General features: G+C 42.6%; 1 protein-coding gene across 1 annotated transcript in view; it reads left to right on the top strand.

Moving 5' to 3' along the window:
* The first annotated feature begins 5,585 nt into the window (after positions 1–5,585).
* VIPR2 (vasoactive intestinal peptide receptor 2) overlaps positions 5,586–10,867 on the top strand; it is a 63,415-nt gene continuing 58,133 nt past the window's right edge. Inside the window, exons 1-2 of the mRNA XM_075492404.1 lie at positions 5,586–5,836; positions 8,962–9,064. Coding sequence (XP_075348519.1) covers positions 5,786–5,836; positions 8,962–9,064 — 154 coding nt within the window. The 5' untranslated portion in view covers positions 5,586–5,785. The remainder of the gene's footprint in view (positions 5,837–8,961; positions 9,065–10,867) is intronic.

Here is a 10,867-nt window from a genome sequence, read left to right as displayed (position 1 = left end):
ATAAAATTTTTCACCCAGCCTGATCTCTGAGGAACTTCACTGTTATTTCCTTTTATCCTATTTACACATCAGCATTATTTGTCAGGTTCATTTAACCACATTTTGACCAAATAAATTTTTCATTAAACTCCATCATTTCAATTTTAACTAGCAATTTCTATGGCACTGTATCAAACGCTTTACTGACAGCTATCATCTAGAATAAAACTAATGTATTTTCATTGTATAGAAAATATCTCTTAGTAAAGAAAAGTATTGGATTAAGCTGGTACTGACTCCTCTTGATAAATGCTGCTTTTATTTTATTCTCTTTTCCATTTGTCTTCCCTTCTGCACTTACTCTTCCCTACATTCCTAAAGCCTTGCCTGCCACTCTATCCGTTCATTTTTTCTGCAGTTTCTGAGTTTTGCCTCTAGAGTTTTGTGGCAAAGTATATCCTTTACTTTAAATTGTACAAGAAAAATTATCGTCATAATAACAAAACCCCTAAAACTAAAGGGGACAATTTTCCTCTCATTGAATCAGAACAAAAGATACTTCAAATTTTCAGAATAAAAAGATTTTATTTCTTCATGTCCAGTAAAAGACTCAAAAATCACTGATCAAACCTGGAGCTTTGCAGTAAATCATAGCTAAAATGACATTAGCCAAGTATTTTTCATTATGCCAGATACCCAAATTATTTATTTTATATTTAATTTATAAATTTAAAAGATCAGATTCTACTTCATCTATACACGTGAATGTAACAGAATACCTATTAATTTCATGTGTTCAACGAGTATTAATGAAAGGACCTGCCTATAATGGAAATATGAAAAATAGAATACCCTGGCCAAGAAATTGGAAAGGTTCATTATACTGAAGGGACTTCTCTCACTCTTTTGAAATTACAAAAGACCTGTGAGTCTTATAAATTTGAGGGAGAGATGACAAAATTGCATACTTTACACTAACTATTATAGACTACACTCTGTCTCTGGTGAACAATGTCCCTGTGCCATATCCTGATGGAAGACGTCACAATTACAGACATGTCCTTAATCAAGCCATTTAAAAGTCTGTGAGTCTTGAGTTTAACATACCAAAAGTCCCTTTGTTTTCATAGAATTCTTTGTGTTTCTAATCTGCAGAAACATATTTCTGCGTAGACAAGCTGCTTGCACATTATAGAAAGACCACTCTGAAGAGTTCTTCATATCACTATGCTGTTGGTTAGGAATATGTGCTGTTTGGATGAACTTGGTATGCTGATGTTGGTAAACTGCCATTTCGCAGGCCACTGCGAAACAAAAGAGTTTGTGGAGCAGTTTGAGCACCATCACTAGAAGGTATGCTCTCAGCTACAGCATGAAGCTACTCTTCATGCCTAGAGACAGCAGGGCACTGCTGGGGATGCTGAAATGGAAGAGAATGAAAAGGCTGAGGTGACACTTAAGGACAGCCTTTCCTTTAAAAAATCTCCCTCTGCATGGTATTGCTTCTTCATCTAAGAAACAAGCATAGGGTTCAAGAAATTATGTAGACATAAGACCATCAGTAACGACAGCAAAAGTTTGAAATAACTAGGAGGACTTTTTGAACACCTGCTGGAGCTGCAGATAAAACACATTTATGAGTTTCCTTTGTTTATTCAGAGAATCTGCATTTCATCTTATCCTCTTACTGCAGCTACTACAACATTTGGTGCAGGAAGGTCAACTGTTGGACAGTAGCAACACTGTGCTGCTTCTCACAGGATGGTGTTGTAGCCATATGTCCTCTGGAGCCTGTCCAAGGTCTTGAATTCCCATTGTCATGAGCAGGACACATATCGTTTGCCCCACTCAGGCCTGGCACCTTCTTTGTTGTGCTTCTGTCTGACCATTGAAAGAGGCTCAATAAGATCATCTATGTTAATAGCTAACAATGCTAAAATTTTGGAGAATAATCTTCTCCAATATAAAAGGTTGAAACAGCACATACATTAAAGTCACAAATCCTTTTTCTTGGAAACCCTCTCTAACATCTATTTCCATGGCTGATAAAATCTTCCCTTAAGTATTTGGACTGCAGAAAAAAAAAAGCCTAACAAAATGCAGGATGACAGTAGAGAGTGCCTTTGGGAGATATAGGAATATCTAGTGTCTTCGCTAAGTGTGAAGACTTAAGAAGAGCATCCCTTTTGCAATGAGACTTTTGCACAGCGTTCCGCATAAAGTGAAAGCAAAAAATATCTCTCTGGTCTCAAAAGCAGGACTCAAAACATGTGACATAGCTTGAGCAGCTCAAGAGATAGCCACCCTTGAAAGAGGCACGTTGTCCAAGATGGCTTGTACACATGCTTTGAGGGAAATCCTTCCAAGTTTTTCATGCAGTTCAGGTATTTCTGGCAACTGTATGTTATGCATTGTGTAAACAATAATTGTTAGATGACTGAACAAAAGAAAATCTCCTTTTAAACAATGAAAGCAATGTTTTTTTAGTCTTTATACATGACAAGAACATGACTTGTGGATAGAATACAAATTGTCAAAACATCTTGAACTCCACAAACAATTTAAATAAGGATTCGGCTCAAAGGGGATTGATTTCATTGCTTCAGTATGGAAAGCTGTCAGCTTCTTCTCCACGGGCCTGACCAAAATCACATCAGCTACTTATTGCCAACACTGTGTATCAAGGGACTCTGAAGAGACAGAAGGCCAGGCAGAAGGTACTTGTTACTTATAACTCTACTGGCATGTACCTTTCCTTGGTAGGCAGACTCTTCCATCAGCTGGAATTGGAGCAAACCTTTTGGCTCCTGCATTTGCCATGGGAGCAGAGAGCTTGCAGTACCTTGGCTTTGCTTGCCGCTAGGTCCATTGCATGCCGTGAACTTTCTATTTCTACTTTTACTGCCCTCTCTGTAACACCTAGGCTCTGTTGATTCAGAATAATATCTATTTCAATCAAACTGTATTTACTTTTCTACCACCCCTGTTGTGAAGAGAGGATGAATTTCTCACTGTGTTTGGACTCCATCCTTTTCCTCCATGTCTGTGAGTCCTTCTGTGCCTCTTGGATACCTCCACAAAATCTCTCTCTTTGCTCTTTCCTTTGAATTTGACAGGCCATTCTTGGAAATGGCATCAAATCTATGCTGACTGTCTAAATTTATATGACTCCTTGGTTCCTTCATAACCCTCTCCGGTCTTTGCTGCATAAGAGTATCAGTCTCATTCATACATATCTCTATGTATCAACAGCTGTTTTAGTTCCATCCTTGTTCTTTTTTCCTCCCTCTACATCTGCTATAACAGGGCACTGAACTGTGCTATGTTTAAGCGAAAAGAACTTGAATCATGTTTTCTGGGCTTCATTCATCAATAATTTATATTCTTTTCAGGAAAAAAAAAGCACACTTAGCTATATCTAAGCAAAAATATTAGTATTTGATGCATCTCTTTCATCCGGTGTCTCTTTCATGTCAAAAAGTCACTGGGCACAGCGACAGAAGAATGGTTGAGAAATAACTGACGATTTTTCTTTTTGCCTTAAAATGCTGATTCATTGAAAACAAAACATCACAAAAATCCAACTCTGCACAATATTCTGATAGAACAGAAGATACAAGTTTCAAAACCTTTGCCAGTTCTGGGATACGTAGACTGCCTACTACCTGAGATACTAGTTTCTGTCATTCCACAGAAGGAATAATGATGACAGTTCCCAAGGCTGTTTCTACACAGAATGTTAACACTAATTCGTTAATTGGTTTCCCAGGCTACTCAGCTTCAACAGCTTAATGAATCATTTGCTCGAAGAATCAAACACTGGGTTTTGGTGTCTGGCAACGCTTGTGTCCTCAGCTGCTGGGGCAGTCCAGCTGCTGGACAGTCTGCCTGACAGCTCCTCTGTGAAGGGACTGCTGTTGGGTTTGCTGCTGGGTTTACCTGAAGAGCCTTGACATCTATAAATTTCACTCATGAGAGTGACTGGATTTAAAGACTGCTTTCTTAGAGGGATGCCAGTCATCACAAAGTGCAAGAAATAACTTCTAAAGAGAGAGAAGACAGAAAGGATTTTTCCAAAGCCTTGCAATAATGATAAGACATCAGATTCCTGTAAAATATGAGATTAGAGAAATGGTTTTGAGACTGTTATTTTGGAAGGACCTATAGCTCTTAAGAAATTGCTAAGAGCACCCCCACACTGCATGTGTCAATAGCCAGGAGCCCGAAGAGGAATCCTGGACACTGGTCTCAGGAATCAGGGGGGCTGCACTGTGCAATTCTCCATTTCCAAGAGGTTTGACCTGAGAGTCTGCCCAGGAATCTCAGAGCTAGCAGCATAACCAGGTTCTTCTCCAACCCATCTGTTTTAGAAGTAGGTGCAATTTGGCATTTTGGTCCACCTGTCACATACAGATCAAAGTAAATCCAGACGGGTACTATTTTCTGTTACAATGAAAATATTTTCATTGCTTGATCATATCCCATCCTACAAGTTTTTCTTTCTACATTGTTTCCCTATGCTCTCAGCATGCAGGTTATAACACTGCTCATTACGATTTATAGTATTTCTTTTTAATGATATCACAGAGGTTATAAACAGGCCTTTCTTCTCAACATATGAAAAGAATTTTTGCTAATGCATTAAAAAATATGAAAATTCTCTTCAGCTTTTTCCTAGAAGTGTCCTTGGTTTGCTTATAGCTGGTTATTTTGGATGGCATAAGGCTATTTAGGAGAGTCTTATGTTGCTCACTCAGTCCCTTTTAATACATAGTACTTAAATTACAGCACATGTAAGACGGTGGAAAGACAACTCTATTTTATTCTCATTCTCAGCTAAAAGCCAGCATATAAACTGCTTTTTCTATAACAAAAGGCATGGGCTAACATAAATGTCACTTAATTATATATTTTATATGCCTTGTGAGGCAAAACCAAGATCCATGCCCGGTGTAAAGTGCCAGGCAGTAATATGGAGTTGCCTTAAAGCGTTGGTCCTCTATTGAGACCTCGAAAAAAACAGCTTGGGAGGAAGAAAGATTTGGTAACACAGTTGCTGATCTGCCCAGTGGTAAGATTGACCCTGCCAGGGATCAGTTCCCTTACCCCACATCTGTGTGTGGGTTTTCGTGTGTGTCTGGCGTGGGGGGACCGTGCTCGATTATCTTAATGGTTTCACGGGCAAACGGCATCCCAGTGCCGGCACCGGTACGCTATCGGGACGGGTACCCAGGCCCCTCGGATGTGTATGCATGAGAAGAGGGGGCTTCTCCGGCACCTCGAGGCAGGCAGGGCGGGGTAAATGCCGTCCATAACCCGGCGGTAGCCCGGGATGGTGGGGGAGCACCTGCGGGTCGCCGGGATGGGCGGGGGACTTCCCGGCTGAGGGGAACGACTCGCACCCCTTATGGGGGGGAGCAACGGCGGCAGGGAGAGGGAGGAGGAGAAAAGGAAGCCGAGAGGGGCTGAGGAGAAGCGGGAGGGAAGGGAGCCGGGGTCTAGAGGAGGAGCTGAGCGCAGAGAGGCGGCGGCGGGCAGGGACTCAGTCGGGCCGGGAGCTGACGGCCGCCGGAGCAGCGGGCAGGCGGGCGGGAGGCGGCCGGGGGCAGGTGCGGGAGCCGCCTACAGCCGCAGGGCGGCGGCCGCCCGCGGGGCGGGGGGCTCGGCTCGGCGCCCCGGCAGCGCGGCGGCGGCCCCCGGGCTCTATGGTGCCGCGGAGGGACCCGGCCCCTGCTCGCCGCCTTCCAAAGGGGCCCGCGGAGCGGCGCGGGGCAGCGGAGCCCGCCGGCCCCGGCACTTGGCTGGCATGAGGAACCTGCCGATCCTCCTCCTCTCCCTCTGCTGGAGCCTGGGGCGGGTAAGTCACCCCGCGCTCACCCCCGGCCCTGAGGGGTGACTCGCCCCTCCAGACCGCGGACGGGGTGACCCCTACGGCTCTTCCCGCCGCCCCCTCCCTGAGGAGCCTGTGCGGAACCCCCCGGGCTGGCGGCTCCCTCACAGCTTCCCCCGTTCTCCGGAGGGGGGGGCTCGGCGGTAGCCGTAGCAGGTGCGGAGACTTCGGCCCCGCCGACTCACTTCGGGAGGCGAGTGACTGCCGCCGCTCGCGCTTACCGGCTGTCCCCGGGCGGGGATCTCGCAGGGGAGGGGGCTCCCGCCCCCGCCGGGACCCCCAGCCCATCTCCCCTCCGGCGCTCCTGGGGACAGGCTCTCTGGCCGCGCAGGCAGCGGCGGGCCGGGCCGGAGGCGCAGGCGGCGGGGGGCGCCGCCCCGCACCCCCGGGCGCTCCTTAGGGGCCGGGACGGCTCCGCCCCGGCGGGGCAGCGCGGGCCGGGCCCGCTCCCCATCCCCATCCCCGGCGGAGCGGCGCGTCCCCCCGCGGGCCGGTGCCGGGCCGTTCGTCGCCGAGTCCCTCGATCCCCGCTGTTTTTGCCGGCAGCCGGTGGCCACCACTAGTTTGCGAAGAGTTTTCCCAGGGCACTGCCCTGGTACGGTCTAGAGGGTCGTTAGCAATCATAATATGGGGGGAAAAAGCCTGCATGATATCTCTTTCATACATGCAACCGGATAACAATGTAGAAAGCATTCAGAATATTAAAGTCTTCAAATTTAGGGCATCAGCTCTTAACATCTTTCTATTTTTAAGCGATTCTTCAGTTGTTTGTAAAAGTCTGTAATGTTGCTGGAAACATAATTTACGAAAAATAAAAAAATCTGCCCTCTAAATCTTTCCATTTTTTGTTACTGTAAATGTAAAATAACAGATCATTTCCACCAAAAGTTGGGAAACCATGCTGAAGGTAAATGTAAGCTGCTTGTCAGAAGAAATGTTTTTCCAGTCAAACTGCTGTTCTGGATGCCTTAAAAATTGTTAAGCCACTGAAAACGCAGAGAGGCTCCTCAGCTGGATTTCCAGCTAACTGTGTACCTTTACAATGCGCAGTACAGCGCACGCGGTTCTGTATTCAGTGGTTACAAAGGATAACCTGCCCTTGGTAAAGCAGAGGGAAAGGTGGATGAGCACCAGCCCTGAAAGGTGGTGCGTGCCCTCAAAATCCATTTTGGGGTTCTTGATGTGTTTTGGGACATGGTCAGTGCCACATAGTCTTGAACCCTAAATCTCTTTAGCTTGGTGAAGGACATCTGAATGAAACTGGTGTATGTATTAGAACAAAGTATATTACAGTTTGGCATGCATCTGGGTTTTGAAAAGTAATGCTGTTTTACCTTTGGGCACTAAAAAATTTATGTTCTCAAAGTAACCTTCGCTATGAGATGACTGATACTGAGAAACTTGCAGTTCTTTCATAAGTATGAGAGAGAGAAGTCACTTATGTGGCAGGTTTCTTAACAGCAGTAGCTGCTTTGATTTACCCCTCATTTAGTTAACATTTCCATTTACTGGAACCTACCTTTCCAAGACCCAGTAATTATAATACTTTTTGATGACTAGGAGATCTACTCTCAGTTACCGAATATTTGCAATTGGAAAAGAAAAATATTCAAAATCTGTTATGTGAAACGAAAATGCAATTAAAAACATTATATATATATGGGACTTTATTTTACATGGGGGCTCTCTGGCAAGTAGATAATACGTAACAAAACACATATTTTCAGTATAATGCTGAACTTTCTATTATAAGTGCTAGAAATCCTAATTTATGTTAAGAATCTGTACAAATTCACTTAAAAAAAAAATCTGCCCTGAAAACATATAATTTCAATATAGAGAAAAGATGGAGAAAAGGAAGTAAGGTTCTGATGTTGTAGATGGTGAAATGAGACATTTGGAGAAGAGACAGATTTTCGTGAGTTTCCGTAACAGCTCCTGCTGTTATGCTTGTAGTTGTTACGCTGTATTTTTAAAAGCTGCGCAAGTGGCTTGCCCACAAGGAGACTGCAGAATAAGCAGGTTCTCAGTCCTAACTCCGGGTCCTAGGTTCTGAGTCTGTGATCACAGCTTAATTAATTAAGTATTGCCATTTAAAAAAATAGTGTCTCACGAATCAACTATTACCAGATTCTGCTATTAAATGTCTCCTAGGAAAAGTAAGAGAGAGAAAAGGGGAGAGAGAAGCTTGGAGAGAGACCACCCTGTTCGTGATACTACAAGTGTGAGGATGACTGAAGTACAGGATAGTCACATTTTATTTCATGATGATGTTACTTCATTTGAGCTAATCTCACTGTCCCTTCAGCTCCAGTGGCATTCCTATTTTCCCCTTTGTCATCTACTACAGTCATTTCTCCAATGCAGTCTCTTATGGACTCCGCATGTTTCTCTGTTAGGTTCTGTCTGCCTCTGTGAATCCAACTGACTTCAGTGCAGGTTCCTGGTGTCTTATTTCTCTCCCCAATACTGCTACATCCCTGCCTCTTTCCATGGACATAAATAACCCTTTCTGAAAACCAGGGAACTGGGGGCAGGGTTATAAACAGCAAAGGCAATAGTGCTTTCATTTTTAAAGAAGTGGGGTTTTCTTCCTGTGTAGCACTTGCTTGAATCTAATAATCATACTCTGGGTCCTTCAGGAGGTAAAATATACATGGTGGAAAAGGGAAGAAAAGCAAAATTTACCATGTCAAAGAGAGTGCGGTTTGATCTGTTTTCATGTTCTGTGATTCGTATTAAACTTTCAGCTTCCTGACTTACTACAAAAGCAAAAAAAGCAAATGTGTTTACTTTCCTGCTTCAGTTTAACTCACAGTTTTTCTGGAGGAAAAAGTATCATGAAACAATATTGGTTAATAACAGGAAGGAGCCAGTGAATGCTCTAGTAGATAACTTTAACATTTTGTTTTGAAAAGTCAATGTGTGAGAAGCTAAAATGGGCAATGACTGTGTCTGTAAAATGCCTAGCACAGACTTGGGCAAAACCAGTGCCAGTTAAAGTTGTGGATTTCATTATTGGTAGTTGAATCCTTCATAAAGCATTTTAATTCGTGTTTCAAGACCCTGGCCTGTTTGCTAATTTGACACAGGTGAATGGTGTCCATCCAGAATGCAGATTTCAGGTGGAGATTCACAAGGAGGAAACAAGGTGCATGGAACTTCTAAAGAATGCAAAGCCAGTGGACTACAAAGGTAAGAAAAGATAAGCTGTAATGTAGAGACAACTGGAGTATTCAAGATTTTCTTCCTTTACCTTATTTGCTGTTGCGGTTGCAGTTGCTGTATTTGTCTGTACTGTGCTTGTAATTTTTTTTTTATTTTAGAATTTATGCAGATTTTGCATTAAAGGTACAGCTGCAGCAAGCATGTTGTGAGAGGTGTGCCAGGCGCTAGGCACGCACTGGGTGGGACACTAGACGGGAGCAAATGCATTCTCATGTTTTAAACTGTTGCTGCTAGTATTTTCTGACTGGCAGAGAAGCTGCAGGGTGGTGATGACAGGACCAGCAGAAAGAACAAGTCTGAGGAAAAGCTGAAAGCCTTGGATCCAAGCATCTCTCTCTAGTTATAGTTGAAAGTAAAGTACTAGTGGCAGAAATGATCTCTGGGTTTCCCAGGCAGAAGATGTTTCAGACAGAAGACCAGATTCACACGCGGAGTACTATAGAGTCATGCAAAGGAAAAAATGGACAGTAGTGTTACATCCAAAACCAAATTCTCTCTGGCACTTTATTGTTTTTATTTTCTCTCTACATAGAAAGATAAATATATAGATACAGATATGGCCAATTGTAATTTAATAGAAGAAAGAAGGAAGAGGAGACGTAGTTTATTATTTTTTAATTTTAGATTTTACTAGATTTCCTTGCTACATTTTCATGTGAGTAGAACATAGGATTATGAAAAAATGACATTTTTCATGTAAGTTGGAGCTGCTGATAAAGCCATTTGTTCAGCAAGCAAAATATGAAGGCGACAGATAAATCCAGACAGCCAAATGAAAAGCAAATCTGTAATATTAAAGTAGCTAGGGCAGAACTTGGTTAAAAGTTTTTGGCTTTTTAGGAAAGTTGGAAGCGTGTATTTATTAATTTTATTTTTTTATGAGAAAGTATTAATGTTTTTTGATTAGTTATGTTTTGTAAACTGTATGCCAGAACTTGTAAGCAGAAAGCAGTCTCTACGCACCTACTGGTGAAAAGGTAAAAGTGTTTCTTGGGGTGCTTCATTTGCATACGTTACCTGCCCAGCACTCCTCTGGTAACATGTGAAATATTGAAGGGAAGGGTGGGCTTTCAGTGAGACTTAGAAAAAGGGGAAAGAAATTTTAGAACTGAACAGCAGCTGAACATTTTTCAGTTCAAAATACAATTTTGATTTTTACAAAGTAATGTCACATCTAAAACTAATCATTACATTTCTGTTGTTAAATGATCTTTAAGTGGCTGGAAGTATTTAATTTCAAATTAGTTCTACAAAGCCGTAAGCCTCATCGGTGTCCTGCGTTTTGATGGTAGTCCAGGTATGTATCATCTCAGAATAACTGGGCTCCTTGGAATACTACAGCTCTTGCAGTGTGGTTGTTTTCCTTTGGTTGAACTAGGTGATACATAGTGTATTTGTTTTTTCATATTCAGTCCTTTTCGAATGTGCTGTGAAGATGATTATGATACCTCAGGGATCTGCCATCTGCAGTGCCCTTTGAGCATAAACATGAGTCCCAACTCATGACGCTTTCTCCACCTCTCTTCTTGATTTGAATGTGTAACTCCCTCAGTGCATACTCCAATATCAATTTGTATGCAATAAAATAATTAAAAGGATCATCAACAGTTTGTATTTTACTATAATTTTTCCTTTTGATTAATCCAGATCAGTAATTAGAAAAATTATAATAACAGTGAATAATTTACATGGATATCTCTTCCAAGCAAAATCTTACTGGAATAATTGATCTACATTTAGATTTTTTCTTTATACAAGTGGTGAAGAGAG

This window comes from Mycteria americana, chromosome 2 (assembly GCF_035582795.1).
Source record: "Mycteria americana isolate JAX WOST 10 ecotype Jacksonville Zoo and Gardens chromosome 2, USCA_MyAme_1.0, whole genome shotgun sequence".
In the NCBI taxonomy this organism is placed as follows: Eukaryota; Metazoa; Chordata; class Aves; order Ciconiiformes; family Ciconiidae; genus Mycteria; species Mycteria americana.
The sequence above is the reverse complement of the archived record's forward strand: the minus strand, read 5'-3'. Positions and strand labels throughout refer to the sequence as shown.